Raw genomic sequence first — 22,920 nt, forward strand, 5'->3', positions numbered from 1 at the left:
TTGGATTTGCTTCTGTTTCCTTCTGTTTCCTTCTGTTTCCTTCTGTTTCCTTCCTTCCTTTTGTGTTTTTTTCAACATTTAGTCAAATACTTTTAGTTTTTGTTTAGTTTTAGTCAACAAAAATATGAAAAATGCGCTATAAGTTATTTCTTTGGTGAGTTATCCACCATCCGCTTGTCGCCATGGAGATGTTATAGCTTTGCCTGACACATTCCACAGTATGGCATTAAATGTATTTATTATGCATTTGTTTAGTTACAGGTGGTTTATTACGCAAAAACACCTCCACAGATCTGACCTGAAGCTTGCAACGTTTCTGGCAAAGCAATAACATCTCCATGGAGATAAGCAGGTGCCATAGCCTGCATCAGAAAAGTTCCATAGTATACCTTTAACAGAAACATTAAGTGTGATCACATTTCTCTGAGAATAGGTTCAATTTGTTCCAAAAGTAAAAGTAACTAGTAACACTGCTACCCACCTCTTCTGTGAAGTGTTTTTGTACATTTACAGGTCTGAAATGAAAAGTGTGTAAGAAGCAGTTTAAGACACATTTAAATGGTATTGAGTCTGTATAATCAAGTCTAGTCTCTGTAGAATCTGTCTATCGAGTCCATAGACTGTATGTATAAATGGACTCTCTCTGTAACTGCTGATGTCAGGCTCGTCATTTTGGTGAAATGTTTGTATTAACCCGCTCTACATGATCCTCGTGTTTTTATTTCGCTATTGTGTCTGCAAATCAAGATATGAACATTAATAACAGATAAATCAGGTGCCTTCTTTCCCCCAAGGTCGCTCCCGCTAGCATTAGCAATAGCTTTGATTGACAGCGTTGCTAAGCGCCCGCTCCGTGCTCCAGGCGGGACGGGGAATTACCTTCAACAGCCTCACCCTGGATTGGCTCTTTGGTTGCTATAATACTCGTGGTCAGAATCCAAATATGGAACGTCACTCCAAATTGGCCCCTATAACTGCTCTAGCCTCGATGTGCTTCATTTGACTGGAGCCAAACGCTGTGGGTGACGTCACACTCACTCAGTCCAAACAGTGGTAAATGCTAACATGACGGGATCAGAGTTCCGCTGGGATCAGAAACATGCTCGACTCCTCTCATCTCCTCAAAGCAGCAGTCTACTTTTATTTACTTTCAAGCCTTAATGTGACCAAATGGCTGAGCATGTCCTTTAAATATATCAGCACTTGTAGGCCTTCACCGTTTAGACTTGTGAGAATGAAATAGGTATCTCAAATTCCCTTTATTCAACAATTTTCAATCAACACGAGATCTACTCTACTGAGACGATGCACTATTTGAGGCAGACTGGCTGTTCTTGGCTTATGAAGGCTTCAGTAGTTTTTGTACACCTGTGGGCTGTATTGTCGTCATGATACTAAAATTTCAAACTTGACTTGATACTAAGGAATAGACTTGATACTCAATACCAATCCTTATACCGCGATAATTAAAAACACTTTTTCTTTAGACAATAGAATGTGATTTTCAACATTAATCAGTAGTACTTTCTTTTATATTCCTATGTGGCCTTATATTTGTGAAATCCCTCAGTCGTCCACGGGGAATATGAAATGGCTCCTAAAAGAAAATTAGTTAGCAGTGGGGCTGAAAGATGAAAAAAGAAAAAAATCGGAGTGATGGTGAGTTACGGCAATGGCGAGTTAGCATTAGCACAAAACAAACAGCTAAGTTAGCACGTTAGCCTAAACAACGCCAATGAGATATACCTACATTTGACCCTCAAAGCTTATAATGTTTTGTTTTTTGACTACCACAATATCTCTTTCAACCTTTCTGTGTGTAGTTAAAAAGTGAGTTTGGGGCCCACAACCAAAATCCTGTTTAGGGCCACGAAATGCCTAGAACTGGTCCTGGTGATCCATTTACGTACACTAGTCGATGTGTCTTATACTTGTTCTGATACAGCTCTAGATCATTCTAAACCTACTCCGTGAAGGTTAATTTCTGTCCTGTGAATGTGACTTTTTTAGTATCGATACCTGCTCAAATGAGAATCAAGTTTTGATCCTAGTTTTAGTATTGATTAGTATCTAATTTTCAATGCTTTCAACAACCCTAGTCGGCACCATCAACTCTTGTCGATCATCCGGGAGAAGTGCACTTCATCTCAAACAAGCCTTACGACAACTGACAAGATCAACAAACAGAAGAAGTCAAAAGGAACAAATCAGATGAAAGGTAAAAGAAATGAACTTGCAGATAAAGAGCTGTGTATCTTAGAGAAAAAAATTGAACTGTCAGGAATAATCAAAGTAAACAAGCCGCCCGCACGTCGCTCCTCCTAAAAAGCATCTGCTCTGCCCTCCCCTCTCTCATGTTCTTGTGTAGTCTGACCTCAGCTGCAGACAGACAATACATTAGATTTAACAGAACAATGTGGGTCGCCTCCATTTGCAAAACAGCCTCTGAGTTCTCCTCCAGGCCCAGGACTTCTGCGGGAAAGCCGTCTTTTCCACGTCTTCACAGTGGAATTCTGTACACGGCAAAAAAGGTTCTACATGAGTTCAAATGACTTGAATTATAACTCTATTTACTAGGTTTCCATAGGTTTAGCTAGTTTGACTTTTTCTTAAAACTATGTAACTTTTCTGTCAGATCATGGAGATGTTACGCTTTGCCAAGAATGTACAATACTATGACTTCAACTTCTCTATCTCCATGGAGAAAAAAACAGCTTTGCTAAAGGTCAGATCTGTGGAACGGCAAGCCCACGCACAGCAAAAATCAGTTTTCGATGACCCGCTATAGAATAACTGCAAGGTATAAGTTCAATGCAATACTCTGGAACATCAAGCAAAGTAATTGGATCTCCATAAAGACAAGAAGATGGCAGACTCTCACAGACTCTACCGATCACTCACTAATGGAGCGACTGGTAGTGGTTGGAGTGATTGGTTCATTTTTTCCCATAGCTTTTTCCAGAAACATTAATATTAAAAGTTCAAAAGCTTAACCACTAAACTATGTTCTGTTTTACATGAGGCACCATACATCTTTCCTGTTTTTTTAATGTAATGTCGTGCACTGTCCCTGTCTAAATAAAAGCATAACATACCATGAGATTTTCTTCATCTGTCAAATAATCCAGGCTGAATAAACAAATAAATATAAACTATAACTCAATTCACCATTCGAGTCATTTTAATTCATGTCCTTTTCTGCACCGTTGGTCTGCTCCTCCGGTAGAATCCACACATTGTTGATGAATGGTGCAAGTTTTGTGATAAGTTTTTGTTCCAGTAAAAATATTTCACTTTTTTTTTTTTCTCCAACGTTTATAAGTCACGGACATACTGCGTTCTGGTGGTAGTAGTCTTTAGAAAACAGTGTATCCAACAGTTAGCTTATTTACGCGTAGCTATGATGTTGTCACGTCTTCTCCAGAGTTTATAAGTTATGGATATACTGCATTATGGTTGTTGTAGTCTTTTAAAACTAGCCTGTCCAACAGTTAGCTTGTTTGGGAGGAGCCAGCATGTTGTCACAATTTTTCTCCAAAGTGTGATCTGTTTTTTCTTCTCTAGGAAATGGCACATCCAACAACTAGCTTGCTTGGAGGCAGCTAACATGTTCTCACGTTTTTCAAAGTTCGTAAGTCGTGAACATACTGCTTTCCGTGTTTTAGTCGTCTTTCGAACACAGTGCTTCCAACAGCTAGCTTGTCTGAATGCTCCTAGCATGTTGTCAATTTTCTCTCCGAAGTCTGTAAGCCACGGACATTCTGCGTTCTGGTTGTTGTAGTCTTGAGAAAACAGTTAGCTTGTCTGAGCTAGCACGTCGTCACACGGCTGTGGTCTGTTTGATGCTGTGGAAGCTGATCCTGGTGGGAGAGGTGGGGATGGACATGGCCCGGGCGACTCGGACTCGGAGAGCGTGGTTGTCCTGCCAGCGGTGCCACCTTTTTCTGACCGCAGACCGCACCTGGACAAAGAGGCAGGGTTAAAAGAATTCATGAACAAGTTTGGATACTCAGACCCGAGGCAAACAAGGGAAACAATGAGGACAATAGGGCGGGGAGTAGGACCATTAAAGGTTGAATAGGGTTGTAGGGCTCCTCCATAACTTCAGTTTAACTTCGTCTTTTGCTATGGATCAGACCTGGACGACTGAGGGATTACACCAGGCATGTTTAAACTGTGGCCCGGGGGCCACAGTTTAAGGTGAATTGGCCCATATTACCTTAAACAGTATTTTTTACTGTACATTTCTGAAAATCTACTTTAACAAGTCCATATCAAATATTTCATGTATCCATTTGAGGATGTAAGCATGAATAAGGGTCTAGGGGTTCAGTCTAACTTGTAATAAACACGAATTTGAACTGTTCACTGTATTGGTGACCAGTCCATGGCCCTCAATCGGCCCTCAGTTTTGTCTGTGTTTTTATCTGTGGCCCTTAATGTGAAAAGTTTGGACACCCCTGGATTACACAGACAAGTTTGGATACGGTAAATATGTAAAGAAATAAACCTTTAATGAGTTGTGCATACAGACTGGTACAAATATTTAAGTCCATATGTCAGGTTTTGTTATATTCCTTATTATTGGTGGAGTAGTACTTGGGTAAGTATACTGGTTCATCAATTAAGTGGCAGGTTGTGGGAAAAAAAATGGTAAGAAAAGTAGGTTACAAAATTACAGGAAGTACTGCAGTGTTTTAACATAGAATACTTTCTCATCAACACCGACAGCTGCTCAATTTGGACAATTATTGACCGTTGTTAACATTATGACTGCTAGGTAACGGTTATAGAATTGATTCTATGTCACATCTGCAGCCCCTGTACAGCCAGGAAGTAAAATTATTCATTTTATTGCATACGTTGCTGTGGACGCCGCCATCACTATGCAGGTTGTATTATTTTGCATGTTGTAAATCCTCCAGAGAATCAGTGCAGTGTTGACTTGTTGTTGCACATCTGACACAAATAAACCTACTTGACCTGCCTAATATTTTAGTGTTGAAACTTTTCCCAAATTCTCCACTGAAATGAATGGGATTCCTGCTTAACTGGAAGTGTCACTACAAAGAAAGGTTTAGGAGGTAATAATTATATTCAGTGTTGGGAATTAACTGAATACATGTACCAAGAAGACAATTTGAGTAACTGCATTCTGATACAGTTACTCTTTCATTTGGTGGTATTCAGAATACAGTTCATTAAATACATCTATCCATTTTCTTCCTCTTATCCGGGGCCGGGTCGCAGGGACAGGAGTCTAAGCAGGGACTCCCAGACTTCCCTCACCCCAGACACGTCCTCCAGCTCCTCCAGTGGGACCCCAAGGTTTTCCCAGGCCAGAAGAGAGACATAGTCAACTACATACATACAAGTATTCTTCCCTGGTTGGGGTCCACCACCTGATTGTCTTTGTAGAGAATGTTCTGAGAAAATGTTACACAGTAGGGCATAAAACAGAACAAATAACATCACTATGGAGACAAGTAAGACCCTCCACCCGAAAATAGTGATACATAGTGCACCTTTAATGAATATCAATACAGAACTGTGCACGCTGTGAGACTGATACTGAATCACTCACACTGAAGTAGTGTTTGCTCAGAAACTTTTGAAACACTTTTGTTTGTCTTTCCTAAAGGAATATGAAGTCTGATATCTAGGGTATAGTCTCTGAGCACAATAATTAAATACTGTGCGCCCGTGTTTAGCAGACCAAGATTATTTGTAACACCAAATAAACAACAAAAATACATTTTCATTTATTCTGGCTTGGGGGATTTCAGCCCTGTGTAGCCTTTTCCTTAAAGCTTATATGTTAATTTCCGGAGCATATAACCGGAAATTGCTACATCAAATGAAACCTTCTGTGCTTACATCGGGACAAGTTGCCAAAAAGATTTTCGTTGACATTTTCATTGCATAGCTATCTATCATGTGCCTGCTTTATATGTGGATAAAAGTGTCTGTGTAATCCATCATGTACTTTCCATAGCAAAAGATAATTGAGTTATATCAACTGATGAATACATTTCACCACTCGTCCAAGTAGCTTCTTCATTTCTCAGTTGGACTCATGCTACCTACACGATGTTAACGCTGGAGTGAAGAGACTGTACTTAGTGACTACAGTGGGGCAGTATAAGTTCATATATGGACAGTATAAGTTAATTTCTGGACAGTATAAGTTCATATATGTTCAGTACAGTGCATATTTGGTGATGAGACGTGTGCCTCCTTTATTCAACTGTCACAGCCCCGAGCTGTCAGTCAAAGCGTGGGCCTTATCCAGCGCCCTGTCCCGTCTGTGAGAGGTTCAGCTCGCTCCCTGGCACAGTGTAGAGTTGTCTAAAGTTCTGATGATAACCTACCCACTGGCGACTAACTTTATAAACTAATCAAAGCGGCACAATGGGAATAATTTAGTCTAGACTTGATGTTTAGGATAGTGCTGTAAAGAGCTTCATATGAATGAGCATCTTTTGAACAGACCCAGATCAAAACAAACTATAGAGCAGCACCGAGCAACACCTGCCCTCGAAATGTTCTGCATTTATCATCTTCCAAATAAAAGGCTCTTTATGCCTTGAGTATGTTACATGTTTTTCAGTTGACTAGTTGAGGGCGGGGTGTGGAGCATTCAGTGAACTGTTAAAATAAATATCAATTTGCTCCACTCCACCTGATATTTATGCAGGGCACACCTGTTTTAGAGCGCCACGCCCCACACTCTCAGCAGTAGCACTGACGCTAACTAACAGCAGATTATCTCGCTAACACTACTGCTGCTTTAAGACCGCGGGCAGGATATGGCCCTTTATCTGAGGCAGTGAGTTCACAGACCACTGCAGTACTTTCCCTGACTCAACCAGTGGACATTTGTGTGGAAAAACAGGTCCCTGTACGTGGCGTCTCACTCCTCCAGTGAGCTCCTAAACAAGTGTCACTATAGACAAAAGTCCATGGCTTTCCCCATCAGGGCGCTGATGGGTCACAGTGATAATTCACAAAGTCATAGACAGTGAGCTCATGGGGCGATAAAACATCGTGCATGGGGATGTTGTAGTGTTTAAACTCAGACTAAATGTCCTCTCCTCTCTTTCTTTTAAATTGAACAATCTGAGGACGTCCTCTTGTGTTGATGAATCCTCCGTTTCGCTGCTGTGACCTCGAGTGCTACAGAGCTCAGTGCGCTCCCAATGTCATCTTTGTTTTTAAAATCACCAAAAAGTGTCTGTGCTGTGATGAGCGTGGCTTCTTTACACAGCGCACCGTCTGTGAATGGGTTCTTATGTTGAGCCAAAAGGCGACTTACACTAAACATTGCTTCTGCAATGGCAATACTGTGAGTAGAAGGTTTTGTGAAACAGCTGCAGGGCTTTTAATGGATGGTTCAGTTTCGTAACTATTTTCTGTCGGATGATGCTCTTTGGTGGTTAGATGTCCTTAAACTTTGAATGTTTTACCGGGACAACGGGTGAAAAAGAGTCTTGTGACTAATTCTGGTACATTTACAGTAATGTTGATTAATGTTCACTGTTCTTGTTAAATCGATTAAAAAAAAATGAAAAAAGCTCTTGTGACGTTAGGACAGGTTTCCTTTTTTCCAACACGTTTGTGTTTGGCGACAGCATGCAGACGCACTTATTCGTTACCATGGTAAAAATTAATTCCTCTTCCCTCTGGATGAAAGTGAAAGATTTGGGGCTTTTTTCACTGAGCATCTGCCATAGCTGTGGAGTTTATGCTTCACTATCTGAGTGCATTTTTACTCGTTCTTCGTTGTTGATCTCCATCGACGGGTTGGTGACCCCTGATCTATAAGCGAGTAAGATACAAGCATATCTGTGTAATCCTTCAGTAGTCCAGGTCTGATCCATTGCAAAAGAGAAATATAAAATCTGTCAACTGGACAAAAAGGTTTTATGAATGAAGCCTCTTGCTCATCCAAGCTGCTTCTTCAGTTCTGGTCAGATCTAAGATACAAGAGCTGTCCAAATCCTTAGTAGCCACTTAGCAAAAGCCTAAGTTACATCATCCAGCACTGAAGAGAAGAGTATTCCTTCTTTAAGCATGTGCCTTCTCAGCTTCAATGACCCACTGCTCCATCCCTGCTCCACATTATTCACACTGAGAGCTCACAAAAGCACCCTTGATGCTCCTCAATGACATGTAATTCTGCTAATAATCGTAATTACTTTGAAACCACTGGGCTTTTCTGATCAACTGGAAAAAAGGCACGTGCCGTTTACGTCCAATTAGCATTTACAGAGGGAGAACAGCTGGTTGTTTAAAGATGCTCTGTGGAACTTTTCTGGTGCCTGTCTCCAAGGAGATGTTATTTCTATGCCTGAAAAGGTCTACTGTATGTCATTAAATTATATTTTTATTGAATAATCCATGCATTCTTGCTTAGTGGGGTGGCCTCTCTGCAGATCTGACTCTTAACTTGTCCTGGTGGTGTTGCTTAATTGTTTCCATGCTATATTGTGAAACATTCCAGGCAAAGAAAGAACATCTGTGGATCCACCAGAAATGTTCCATTTATTTATCCTTTTTTGTTTGTTTTTTTCTTGTTTTGTTGTTTTGTTTTGTTTTTATTAAAAGAGGTCTACAGATGATTTGCAGCAAAGTTCAGACTTTTTATCTATGTGTATCTGTGTTAACAAAAAAATAAATAAAAAAAAAAGTCGCCTTGTTTTATAACTTAAACAGCCTGAATCTGATTGCAGCTGAATTAGAAAAAATTTGATTATCCTTTTTACGCAACATTTTCTCAGGTAATAACTAATACAGAACCTACTGACCTTTTTTCATCCCATCAGACACATTCTTGCTAACAATCATGGGAAACCAACTCCCTGACTCTGTCCTATACATTATTCTCTGTCATGGTACATCCAGAGTGACAAAGCACTAATAGCAAACAGCTGCAGACTAGACAGGGTTTTCTGTGTCTTGATCACAGACTGGATAAAGACGTGGACAGAGTGAGTGTGACGTCACCCACAGCGTTCAGCTCCAGTCAAACGAAGCTCATCGAGGCCGGAGCAGTTATAGGGGTCAAATTATTTTCCTGACTCACGGTTTTAAATCAGGTGCGGGGCCTTTACGTTAATGTGCAGAGTATATCCAAATATTGTACTGAAATAAAATATTGTTACTCAAGTAGAAGTAGAATTTTTATATAAGATGTAAAAAAAACAAACAATTATGAAACACGATCGCATTCAAGTACCCCCTGCTGTCCCTGTACCCCCGTTTGAGAAACACTGATTCACCAGGACAGGACTATCCCACTCCCAGCACCGCACTCTACAGCTGCACTCTGTTTTGGCTCAGAGCGAATTAAACTATTGGGTTGGCATCATTTGACCTTTGAGTTAGCTGACGCTCACGGGCCAGATTAACATATTAATAACTACTCTTTGGAAAAAATAAATGTTTGTTTTTCGGGCACACAGAATTCTCAAATTGTTCATGTCATCCTCCTGACTTCTTCCTCTTCCTCTTGTGTCTTGTGTGCGTCTTTCATTGTCTGGGTTGGTTTCCTCCATCAACCCCAAACATGCACAACAGGTAAAGTCCTCCAGCTCACAGAGGACACAGGGGCAACAAAATCCACTCTTCCTGTTTGAATTTATGTTTGACCTTTGACCTTTGCTGTTTACCTCAGCATCCCTTTTCGTTCTCCTTTTCGGTAAGAGTCTAAACTAGTAGATCTCAAACTTTTCACAACAAGTACAAAGAAGATATTTGGCTTTCTGAGGACAAGCAGATCAAAATGAGGTCTATACAAGGTCTAATCTAGGACTAAACCAGGTCTATAACAGGACTATTCCAGGTCTAATCTAGGACTAAACCAGGTCTATAACGGGACTATTCCAGGTCTAATCTAGGACTAAACCAGGTCTATAACGGGACTATTCCAGGTCTAATCTAGGACTAAACCAGGTCTATAACGGGACTATTCCAGGTCTAATCTAGGACTAAACCAGGTCTATAACGGGACTATTCCAGGTCTAATCTAGGACTAAACCAGGTCTACAACGGGACTATTCCAGGTCTAATCTAGGACTAAACCAGGTCTACAACGGGACTATTCCAGGTCTAATCTAGGACTAAACCAGGTCTACAACGGGACTATTCCAGGTCTAATCTAGGACTAAACCAGGTCTACAACGGGACTATTCCAGGTCTAATCTAGGACTAAACCAGGTCTATAACGGGACTATTCCAGGTCTAATCTAGGACTAAACCAGGTCTATAACGGGACTATTCCAGGTCTAATCTAGGACTAAACCAGGTCTATAACGGGACTATTCCAGGTCTAATCTAGGACTAAACCAGGTCTATAACGGGACTATTCCAGGTCTAATCTAGGACTAAACCAGGTCTATAACGGGACTATTCCAGGTCTAATCTAGGACTAAACCAGGTCTACAACGGGACTATTCCAGGTCTAATCTAGGACTAAACCAGGTCTACAACGGGACTATTCCAGGTCTAATCTAGGACTAAACCAGGTCTACAACGGGACTATTCCAGGTCTAATCTAGGACTAAACCAGGTCTATAACAGGACTATTCCAGGTCTAATCTAGGACTAAACCAGGTCTAATCTAGGACTAAACCAGGTGTATAAAAGGACTATTCCAGGTCTAATCTAGGACTAAACCAGGTCTATAATGGGACTATTCCAGGTCTAATCTAGGACTAAACCAGGTCTATAACGGGACTATTCCAGGTCTAATCTAGGACTAAACCAGGTCTATAATGGGACTATTCCAGGTCTAATCTAGGACTAAACCAGGTCTACAACGGGACTATTCCAGGTCTAATCTAGGACTAAACCAGGTCTACAACAGGACTATTCCAGGTCTAATCTAGGACTAAACCAGGTCTATAACAGGACTATTCCAGGTCTATAACAGGACTAAACCAGGTCTACAACGGGACTATTCCAGGTCTAATCTAGGACTAAACCAGGTCTACAACGGGACTATTCCAGGTCTAATCTAGGACTAAACCAGGTCTATAACAGGACTATTCCAGGTCTATAACAGGACTAAACCAGGTCTACAACGGGACTATTCCAGGTCTAATCTAGGACTAAACCAGGTCTATAACAGGACTATTCCAGGTCTAATCTAGGACTAAACCAGGTCTATAACGGGACTATTCCAGGTCTAATCTAGGACTAAACCAGGTCTATAACGGGACTATTCCAGGTCTAATCTAGGACTAAACCAGGTCTACAACGGGACTATTCCAGGTCTAATCTAGGACTAAACCAGGTCTATAACAGGACTATTCAAGGTCTAATCTAGGACTAAACCAGGTCTATAACAGGACTCTTCCAGGTCTAATCTAGGACTAAACCAGGTCTACAAGAGGACTCTTCCAGGTCTAATCTAGGACTAAAGCAGGTCTATAACGGGACTATTCCAGGTCTAATCTAGGACTAAACCAGGTCTATAACGGGACTTTTCCAGGTCTAATCTAGGACTAAACCAGGTCTATAACGGGACTATTCCAGGTCTAATCTAGGACTAAACCAGGTCTATAACGGGACTATTCCAGGTCTAATCTAGGACTAAACCAGGTCTATAACGGGACTATTCCAGGTCTAATCTAGGACTAAACCAGGTCTATAACGGGACTATTCCAGGTCTAATCTAGGACTAAACCAGGTCTATAACGGGACTATTCCAGGTCTTATCTAGGACTAAACCAGGTCTATAACGGGACTATTCCAGGTCTAATCTAGGACTAAACCAGGTCTACAACGGGACTATTCCAGGTCTAATCTAGGACTAAACCAGGTCTAATCTAGGACTAAACCAGCTCTAATCTAGGACTAAACCAGGTCTATAACAGGACTATTCCAGGTCTAATCTAGGACTAAACCAGGTCTATAACAGGACTATTCCAGGTCTAATCTAGGACTAAACCAGGTCTATAACGGGACTATTCCAGGTCTTATCTAGGACTAAACCAGGTCTATAACGGGACTATTCCAGGTCTAATCTAGGACTAAACCAGGTCTACAACGGGACTATTCCAGGTCTAATCTAGGACTAAACCAGGTCTACAACGGGACTATTCCAGGTCTAATCTAGGACTAAACCAGGTCTAATCTAGGACTAAACCAGCTCTAATCTAGGACTAAACCAGGTCTATAACAGGACTATTCCAGGTCTAATCTAGGACTAAACCAGGTCTATAACAGGACTATTCCAGGTCTAATCTAGGACTAAACCAGGTCTATAACGGGACTTTTCCAGGTCTAATCTAGGACTAAACCAGGTCTATAACGGGACTATTCCAGGTCTAATCTAGGACTAAACCAGGTCTATAACGGGACTATTCCAGGTCTAATCTAGGACTAAACCAGGTCTATAACAGGACTATTCCAGGTCTAATCTAGGACTAAACCAGGTCTATAACGGGACTATTCCAGGTCTAATCTAGGACTAAACCAGGTCTATAACGGGACTATTCCAGGTCTTATCTAGGACTAAACCAGGTCTATAACGGGACTATTCCAGGTCTAATCTAGGACTAAACCAGGTCTACAACGGGACTATTCCAGGTCTAATCTAGGACTAAACCAGGTCTACAACGGGACTATTCCAGGTCTAATCTAGGACTAAACCAGGTCTAATCTAGGACTAAACCAGCTCTAATCTAGGACTAAACCAGGTCTATAACAGGACTATTCCAGGTCTAATCTAGGACTAAACCAGGTCTATAACAGGACTATTCCAGGTCTAATCTAGGACTAAACCAGGTCTATAACGGGACTATTCCAGGTCTTATCTAGGACTAAACCAGGTCTATAACGGGACTATTCCAGGTCTAATCTAGGACTAAACCAGGTCTACAACGGGACTATTCCAGGTCTAATCTAGGACTAAACCAGGTCTACAGCGGGACTATTCCAGGTCTAATCTAGGACTAAACCAGGTCTAATCTAGGACTAAACCAGCTCTAATCTAGGACTAAACCAGGTCTATAACAGGACTATTCCAGGTCTAATCTAGGACTAAACCAGGTCTATAACAGGACTATTCCAGGTCTAATCTAGGACTAAACCAGGTCAATAACAGGACTATTCCAGGTCTAATCTAGGACTAAACCAAGTCTAAACCAGACGACAATCCAAACAAGGACAAAAAGTGGATAAAATGAATTTTAAATGAGACATAAACTGAATAGTTGTCCAAGTCCCACCTGAAGCAGCTCTGAAGGAGCTCGCTGCACAGACCACAGTTTGAGAAAAACTGATCTAAACCAAACCTTTACCTTTTTCCCAGCAGTTTTAAATTGTATATTTTTGTTGCTCAAATAATGAACGTGTTAAAAATAAACCTGTCAGGTTTTTTAGCAGGTCTCAAACAATCGTAAAAAAAAATACGTTTACATTTTAGTCCTGTTCAAAAATGTAGTGGAGTAGAAAGTATAGATACTGCTCTCAGATGTAGTGAAGTAAAAGTAAAAAGGATCCATCTTGAAATCTACTTAGGTACAGTACTTTATTACTTGTACTTCATTACATTCCATCACTGGTTATGAGTTTGGTGAAGTTTGTTTAAATTATAGCTGGACAGACACTAATACAGTTTGAAGCACGCTATATCGCTACAGAGAAATACCATGAAAAACCATAATATTGAAATTGTGTGAGTGGATGTGTGTGTTGTGTGGGTGTGGGTGGATGTTGGTGCGTGTGGGTGTAGCTGGGTGTACGTGTGTGTGTGTGCATTGGTGGGTGTGGTTGTGGCTGGGTGTTGGTGGGTGTGGGTGATTCTTTTTTTTTTTTTTTTTTTTTTTTTAAATAATAATAGTCCTTAATCTTAACTCTCTTTCTTTGTTCTTTTTTCATAAACTCAAAAAAAGGAAAAAAAGAACTCCAAAACCCCAACGTAAAAAAATACATTTTCTCATCTCCATTACCAATATCTCAATTTTTACAACTGTGGGACCGTTGCTCAGTTTGCCAGCGAATTAACACCCCATGCAAATAAACACGTTTTCAGGAAATAATTTGAAAAGAAGTTATGAAAAAACCCCACTGACTCACCTCTCCATTTAGAAAGCAGTAAAAGACGGAGACAAAGAACCCCTGTGGAGAGACACATTAGGATTAGCGAAACAGCGACTACTGACACGCGCCTACTTGGAGCGCGGGGGATTCAGGTGCCTCAGAACAGGTAGGACACATGAGCTGGGTTGTTTTTTTTAGTGTTGTTTTGCTGCACTTTTGGTAATGGTGGTAAAAGAGATGTACTCCCAATTGCGGTAGCACTCAGGCTGTTTAAAAGCGGGGGCAGTTAAATATGTAAAAATGTCAGAGGGATTTAACAAAAAACAAAACAAAAGCGAGAACAAAAGAGCAACTAACTTTACCGGGTCCAGGTTTAATCCACTTGCTACCAGCTCTTTCATTTGTCTTTGTTTTTATCATGTGTTTTCCACTACGAGTTTGACTCATTAATCTTGTGGGTTAAGTCCAAGTTATGATGAAGACCTTTTGGAGTCATTAGTGAATCAAAGTGAAAACATAATAACTGTACAATTTTATTTAATATCCAACATTTGAACACAACCTTTCCAAGCATATTTTATAGTTCGTTAAAGATAGCACTTGCAAATTCCACTATTTAGTGAGAGTGAAACCCAAACCCCAACCAATTTAAAACAATCACTGTGTTCAGATCATAGACTGTATAGATAAATGGACGTAGCTAACCTGCTAGCCGCCGCATTCAAAATAGGAAGTGATCATGCGCGCGCTTCTGGCTCCATTGATTCTGGCTCCAATTCACTTTATATTGGAAAACCGTGGTCCCTCTCTCTGTATCTACTGCTGTCAGGCTCATCATTTGGTCTTAAAATGTTCGTATTAACCAGCCTTATATAATCCTGGTGTTTTTATTTCACTATTGTGTCTGTAATTCGAACATTAATAACAGACAAATTTTCAGGTTGCTCCCATTAGCGTTAGCAACAGGTTTGATTGACAGCATTGCTAGGTGCCTACTTCCTCCTAAACCAGCAGTGTGACCAAGAAGGAGCGTTACCTTCAACAGCCTCGCTCCGGATTGGCTCTTTGGTTGCTATGATACTTGCAGTTGAAATTGCAAATTTGGAGCTTAGATCCAAATTCACCTCTATAACTGCTCTAGCCTCGATGAGCTTCATTTGACTGGAGCCGAATGCTGTGGGTGATGTCACACTCACTTAGTCCATTTCTTTATACAGTCGGTATACAGTCCACTACGTAACCTTTTTGGTGAAGGATCTGCAAACTGCTTGTGTTCATGAAGATGCTATTATGTTCTCTGGAATGTTCCACAGTATGGTTTTTAATATATCCATCTCCATGGACACGTTAAAAACCACAAAGCCAAGATACTGGTCAGCTAAGTGGAGATAAAATATCTGGTAAAGTGTGGTCCCCTCTCCACAGATCTGAGCTGCAGCTTGGCTTAGCAATGCCACCTATTTGTCTCTATGGAATTACTGATTTGCCTGGAATACTCCAGAGTATGGCTTTTAAAATATCTCTATAGTAATAAGCTGGTGATGCCATTAGGCCAAGTTACAGGTCAGATTTGTGAAGATGGGAGCACATTTTACAAGGTCATTTTGAGTGCTGTAAATTTCAGACTATTGAGCACCCCTGAATATAAGCCCCACCAAATAAATTTTAAAATACGCAAAATGACAGTTAAAAATCAAAACTAGTGTTTTCTTCAGCGCATAATTTTTTTCCCCAAGTCTGTCTGTCTGTCCGCACCGCTGTATAGGCCGCAGGGTTCAAAGCGCGGGAAAAAAGTTGTGACTTATACTCAGAAATTTACAGTAATAAAAACACTATAATTGAATGCATGCAAATATATACATGTAATGCCATAGTGTGAAACATTTCAAGCAAAGCAATAAGAACTCCATAAAGACAATCATAGCAGACCCTCCTCCATAAAGGTTCCACAGTGCACTTTAATACCACAGCCTGACAAAAGCAGAACTCTCCACATTGTGTTGAAAAGTCACGGCGTGTGGGCGAGGGCAGAAATATCACGCTCACCTGAAAAGACTGGAGGAAGGAGTTGAAGTAGATGAAGACGATCTGAGAGATGTCGTCCTCCCCCGGATTGACGAAGAAGAGCATGTAGGTGATGCCCAGAAGAGGAAGCAGCACCAGCGTGGCCTTCACAGCTTTCCTGAGAAAGTTACACCACAAATGGCAGAATAAGAACCAGCCACAAATGCACACTATGGGTTTTTTGTTGAGTCACAATGTTAAAGACTAAACTAATGAGGTGAATACTTTGCCTGGCGACACTGGGGCAGGGTTTTGTGTCTCAATAAAACTACATATAAAACAGTTGGGTCATCTTTAGTTAGTTCAGTGCACAACAGAAGCCTCACTGTTAGCGTCACTACTTCCTGTCTAAGTGTATCTCTATGAGGTTTTTGCCAAGTCACGCTCAAATAAAGAAATATTTAAAGATGAGGCAGTGGACAGAGATGTTAAACACCTCACATTTTAAGGTAGAATATTCTGTCACATATTTGGATACATTATCAGTCTCTCATATAGAAATAAAATGAATACTTTACAGGAGGAAACTTCTGTGTTTAGAAAGAGACATGTTTGTGTCTCAATGCTAACGCTAATGCTAATTTGGAGGCATAATAAATATTAAAACAACTCCACAAACTGAAGTGTTCTACATATTAAAATAACTGGGTTGTCTTTATTTTAATTAATTTGAATTTTAAAAGTTGTTTATTTTATGTTTTCTGATTTTAATAAAAGTGTTAGCTTTGCAACACTGAGCACTAGCTAGAGTGCTGAAGTGTACATAGGCTATTCATTTTAATTAAATGATTTTATGTTGTTTATTTTATATTTTACACTTTTGAGACACGGTGAGCGAGCTGGAGCCTAATGGACCCTGATAGTGCATCCAAGTATGTTTCTGTTCTACCTTAAAATAATTCAGTTAAAGCTGCACCTGTTATGGTGGGGGCCCCGCTACCTGCTGTTTTTAATGCTGTTATTGGGAATGTTCCACAGTATACCAGTATGACACTTTTTTATCTCAAAGGAAGCAAGCCATTAAGATCTGTGGAAAGGCAGGCTGGCTGAATAGAAGAATACATATAATACAAATGTCATGTTTTTAGAGATATGTTTGAATAATTCAAATATCTGTGGTTGAAAAAATGCAATATGGATAAGTGTAATGCCATATGGTGGAACATTCCAGGTTAAGAAACAATGACATTTCTATGGAGATTTCTATAGAGAAAAGCAGGTAGCGGATGCTCCATCTGAAAATTTACACAGTGCACCAGAAAAAAAACAAAACAGGAACCAACCATCACCAAGTTATTCCCCTTGCAAATCTAAGTCATAATGCAATTTTGAACTGTAAATGTCATTTCAATGGCAAAACTCGACCCGGTTTCAAATAATCCAAACTTAAAGAGCAAAAACTATTTGAAAAGTAGTGCAAGATCATCATCGTAGCAGCTGCTAATCACTATTCATCACATGTAAAACATACATCTACACTGGAAGAAAAATGTGGTTATATACGAAAAAGAGCTGGCAGCAAAATATCCCAGTACAAAGCTGTGTATTTGCAGTAAACCTATACTGGATGCTTCTTACTGTACACAGGTGTACAGAACCTTAGCATTACTATTTTTATTTTAAGACCCTCTACTGTGAATGTACGACTTCTATCTGTTAAATGCTTTGTACTTTTCAAAATAAAACTCCTTTGTATACAGTAGCTCAGAAACAATTACTTTTATTGAAAAATCCAATCTGTGCAACAATTATACAATGAATATCACCACAATGAAACAATTTGATTCATTTTTGATTCATTTTGTTTATCTTTATATACACAGGGAGAGCCCAATGAGAGAAATAGACTCTTTTTCATGAATGACCTCTTAAAATACAGAACAGTACAAACAAAACCAAACTGCATAGATCCATTTAAAACATTAAAACAGAAGCAGGTGTGAGTATAAATGTTTATCACCAGATTATTAAAGTGCATTCGTGGCACCAGTGTGTCCAGTTTTTCATGTCCTTGAAATGTTTTCCATTTTTGGGAAGCAAAATAACCAAAAGCCTTTTTCCATTTCAGTTCTGGTGCAGCTGTAGACAATCATGAGATCTTGTATTAAAAGTTCCCGTATCAAAGTTCAACAAACAAGTGAGATATTGAGTCTATGAAGTAGCTTCTTATAAATACATTTATACAGTGTTCTTTTCTGACAGCTGCGATGGCCAACCTACTTTTTCATTGAGTGAACAGAGATGGATCTAAATCCATCACCTGTTATGAAACGACGAGTGAAAGAGTCTAAAGGTTTAAAGTAGAGGCTGAGGTCTGCATGTAGATTATATCTATATAATCCAATACAGATTTTTTGTTTCTTTTTTCTGTAATTCAATAGGATCCAAGATTTGCTTCTGAAATAAAATTATCATTTTGATTTTTAACTGTTTTATAATTCTGTATATCTGACATGTATTTAAAAAAAATTAAGTATTTTTCAAGCCAAACCCAAAGATATTTACAGGCGGTGACTCTTCCAATTAATGGACCGTTTAGTGTATAAAGATTTGTAGCTTGCACACCACTTAAAAAAATTATATATGTTTCATTTGCATTCAATGATAGTAAAGTAAAGACAAAATAATAATAATAATAATAATAACAACAACAACAACAACAACAACAACAACAACAATAATAATAATAATAATAATAATAATAATAATAATGATAATAATAATAATAATAATAATAATGATAATAATAATGATAATAATAATAATAATAATAATAATAATAATAATAATAATAATAATAATAATAATAATAATAATAATAATAATAATAATAATAATAATAATAATAATAAACCCATCGACTACTACTGCCTGGGTTCTGTTTGAGAGATCATTTTGGAACCACTTCCATGAAGCATTGTCAAATCCAGTCTGTTTCAGGTGCTTCAAGAGGACTCCATGATCCACTGAATCAAAAACTTTAGTTGAATCAATAAACAGACCTACACAGTCTTGTTTGTCATCAAGGGCAGAGAAAATGTTATTTAAATCTTTTGTTGTTGCAGTGACAGTACTCTGCCCTTTATAAAACCTGATGGATAACACTTCAAAATGTTAGAATATTGTAAATATTTGAACATGCTCAAATACACAGGCCCATGTCAGACAGTCAATGTAACCTCCAGATCACTAGTTCTGTTCACATACAATGACTATAATGAAAATTAAAATAAATTAGGACCAGCTGACTATCAGCCACAGCAGCACATATCTGAAAATTAACAACACTATCAATAATTAACATCTTTAAACCAATATGATGACAGACATAGCAGGTTACAGTGCAGGCTCCTTCTATGAGGAAACACATGTGTCTGACATGTTATACTGTTACCATTAGCAACATTTGACTATTAGCTATAATGTTTTAGCACCTTACTTAGAAAGCAAAAGCATTTGTACAATCAATCTAAAGGGTTACACTTAGCTTTTGACTGAGAAACAAAGTCACTTTTGATGAGTGCGAAACCTTTGGTTCCTCGTTTTCTCCAAAAATACATGAATCCAGGGCAGATGCATGTGGAGCATGGTTCAAATCAGAGCACTAGGTCAAACTGTGCTCAACTCAAACTTCTCATGTCATGTAGGAAAGACATGGCCAAACACATGAGCTCCAAGTGAATACTTGCTGTACTACACCATAGACTTACACTGGAGAGTCCTGCACAGATTTTAGGGTGTTACCGTGGGTAAAGTACAGTACTCTACGCTTTTTTAATGAAAACGGCTTAGTACTGTTGAAAATAAGTATATTTTTATGGTATTTCTTTTACAGTGTACCATTATTCAAATGAAAAGATAACTTTTCTCACTAGCTTCAACACCTCGAGGTTGTGGTGATATTGACAGACTTGGATAACTTTTTTTGCTGTTAATGTGCTTTTTATATAAGAACCATTTTTGAATACCTAAGGTTGAACCTCTTAAAGCTGCACTGTAAACAATGACCATGACCTCACACTGTGGCAGTCCCATAAACGTGGACTTAAACAGAGCTGGAGACGTCATGGCTGAGATTCAATCAAGATCACATATGGAACTAATATAGTGCATTTCTACCTCCAACAGGCACCCTAAACTCTTTACATTAAGGAACCTTCACCCATTCACTCACACATTCATACATCAGTGGACACTGGGAGCGTCTTTATTGGCGCCTGAGGACAGATTTTGATGACGCCAAGCCAGATTTATTATTTTACTTAATTGTATTGGAACATACTTTAATTTTTTATTAATGTATTTTTTTATGACAGCAATTTGGTGTCTTCTCCACAGGTGACCTAGGCGACCACCTATGCCCATAGCCAGCCCTAGAAATGTCCCAAAAAGTCCTCTCCCCTGAGCCGAGGGTCTGTTCAGGTAAAGTGGAACACTAAGTGGGGTAAAGTGGGACAAAAAAAGAATGGGATTTCCCATTGACGCATGAACTGCATAAAAGCAGATGTATTTACTCATGTTCTGGTGCTTAAAAATACATGTTATTGTGACCCAAAAGACTTGAACTGACTCTTTTGAATTGGGGACTGGATGTCGTCTAAATAAATCATGTTTGGGTAAAAACACTTAACAAAGTTTTAAAATGTTATTTTCACTTGGATGACCAAGAATCTGCATCAACACTGAATGAGTGAAAATTATTTTTCACACTGAACACAGCAGTAATATTGTTCAGTGAGCCACAGTGGCTCAGGACAAAGAGCAGCTCCCATGTTTCTGAGCTGAGAGTCAGTAATGGGTGTATTTATAGGCCCCCTTATATGGACCTGTTTTACTGGGTGTTTTTTTTTTTTATTTCTTTTTTTTATTTTTTTTTTTTAGCTTTTTTACTTTATTTGGACATTCCTCTTATCTACACCATTTGTATTCAGAAGTATTTAGACCAAACTGCATTCAAAACCCCATTTATGAGAGTCACACTTTACCTGACGACTGGCGTCCCTCTTTACCAGAACGACAAAAAATTTGACAAAAGATGTACCTTTGGAAATCTAAATTCATATACGGTCATAACATCCTGCAAAAAATATGATTCAGAACAAAATATATGTCTAAACTCCTTCAGTTGGACGTGTAGCTCTTTCATTCCAGCCACAGTCTGACATGTCACTGTTGTTTTCATGCACAGGTGTAAACGTCGCTCACTTTGACGTTACACCAAACTCACTGTGATGCTCTTGGATCAAAACTATTGTTTTATAAACACAGGGTCTGGAACTTGAACTTAAGATCACAACTGATGACTGACTCTTTAGTTTCCACATGTAAAAATACTCAAATGCTTAATCGTCCGACTTTACCTGAATTCACACTATATTTTTGGTACAGAAAAAGCAGAAGAAAGATGTTGCAAAATGAAATAATGAAACGAAATATGTTCATCTTAAATTGCACAGGACAGTTGCAAAGGAACATAGGCCTATTACCAGAGAAACTTGAACTTCACTCTCACGCTCTTATGTTGAAGGGTTTTATCTATTTTGTGAGATGAAAGTGGTAACCAAGGGTCTGTTTTGTCGTCATAGCAACGTACTTGTACCTTGTCTCTTCCGTCATCCACGCTGTTGCTGTAATCAAATCCAGTTTAGCCCCTTTTATGACCATTTTGTGTTGTACTTGGCAGTGGATTTCAATGTGCAATTGCAACCTGACAGGAAGGAAGAGCAGAGACAATCGACGGTGCAGATTTAATGGGATTCTTACGTCTGTTCTGTGGAATTTCCTGTTTTGTGTGAATGAAAGTTGCACTTCGCACAGCTCCCGCGGAGCCTAGTGCTTAGTATCGCTGCAAGATCAGTCACAATCCAATCAAAACTGCCTGGGATCACACATACACACACATTCAATACTTTATGATGTGAGTCTGGTCACGCGTGAATCTCTCAGATGGGTGTGATTGAAAGGTGGATTAGCCAATCAGGGCCACGTATGGTTCGCCTGTATCAAAACAAATATGGCTGGAAAAAATTACGGAAAAATATCACGGGATACTGGAAAACATTGCGGATGGGTGACCAATAAGCTCCTTCGTTTCACATGCATCACTGAAATAAACAAATCTTGGACGGCTGTGTTTGAGGCTGGCTCGTGGTACGACAGTGGGCGGGAGGGCCACGGATATCCCACTGTATAAAACAATACAGGGTGATATCATTCTGGGCTTAGTAGGTAACGATCAAATAAAAAATTGCTAACCCTGTAGTTAAGTTCTGTATAAACATGTTCTGAAATGTCCCTGTGTGCCAGAAATGGAAATGCATGAAGTTGTTGTGTTAGTTAGTCAGCACATAGGCCTTTTTGAGTCTTTTTGTCAATTCTTCTGGACAAAATCCTACTATTTAAACCTAAACTGCAAATCTCATTCAGCTCTGGTGCTTACAGCCTCAAAGTCAAAAAGTGTGTTAGCCAAATACATGAAAGTCAACGCTTTTCAAACGAAGAGGAGCAGAAAAAGGAGTTTAAATTAACAAGGAAAGTCAAGAATTATTTAGCAGCGCTTCAGTTTAAATTTAGATTTCAAAGGTTGCATCACACTCAGGGTATAGTCACTTCAGCTCTTTGCTTCAATTCATTTTAAAAGGTTTGCAGTTGTCTAAAGTTACTCCTCATTTACATTATGCATTCTGAACGTCTGAACTATTCATTTATATGCGCTAACAACAGCTACCATGCTAAACACACACTTTCTGATTATACAAACAATAAAATGCTTTATAACTAGACTAGACAGCACACAGCAGACTTATT

The 22,920-nt window shown here is 39.3% G+C and overlaps 1 protein-coding gene across 1 annotated transcript in view; it reads right to left on the minus strand.

Annotated features, from left to right (window-relative positions):
- Positions 1-3,820: 3,820 nt before the first annotated feature.
- LOC117385199 (corticotropin-releasing factor receptor 2) overlaps positions 3,821-22,920 on the minus strand; it is a 160,250-nt gene continuing 141,150 nt past the window's right edge. Inside the window, exons 10-12 of the mRNA XM_033982468.2 lie at positions 16,096-16,231; positions 14,086-14,127; positions 3,821-3,961 (exon numbers count right to left, since the gene is read on the minus strand). Of these exons, the coding sequence (XP_033838359.1) occupies positions 3,821-3,961; positions 14,086-14,127; positions 16,096-16,231 (319 nt within the window). The remainder of the gene's footprint in view (positions 3,962-14,085; positions 14,128-16,095; positions 16,232-22,920) is intronic.

This window comes from Periophthalmus magnuspinnatus, chromosome 17 (genome assembly GCF_009829125.3).
Source record: "Periophthalmus magnuspinnatus isolate fPerMag1 chromosome 17, fPerMag1.2.pri, whole genome shotgun sequence".
Lineage (NCBI taxonomy): Eukaryota > Metazoa > Chordata > Actinopteri > Gobiiformes > Gobiidae > Periophthalmus > Periophthalmus magnuspinnatus.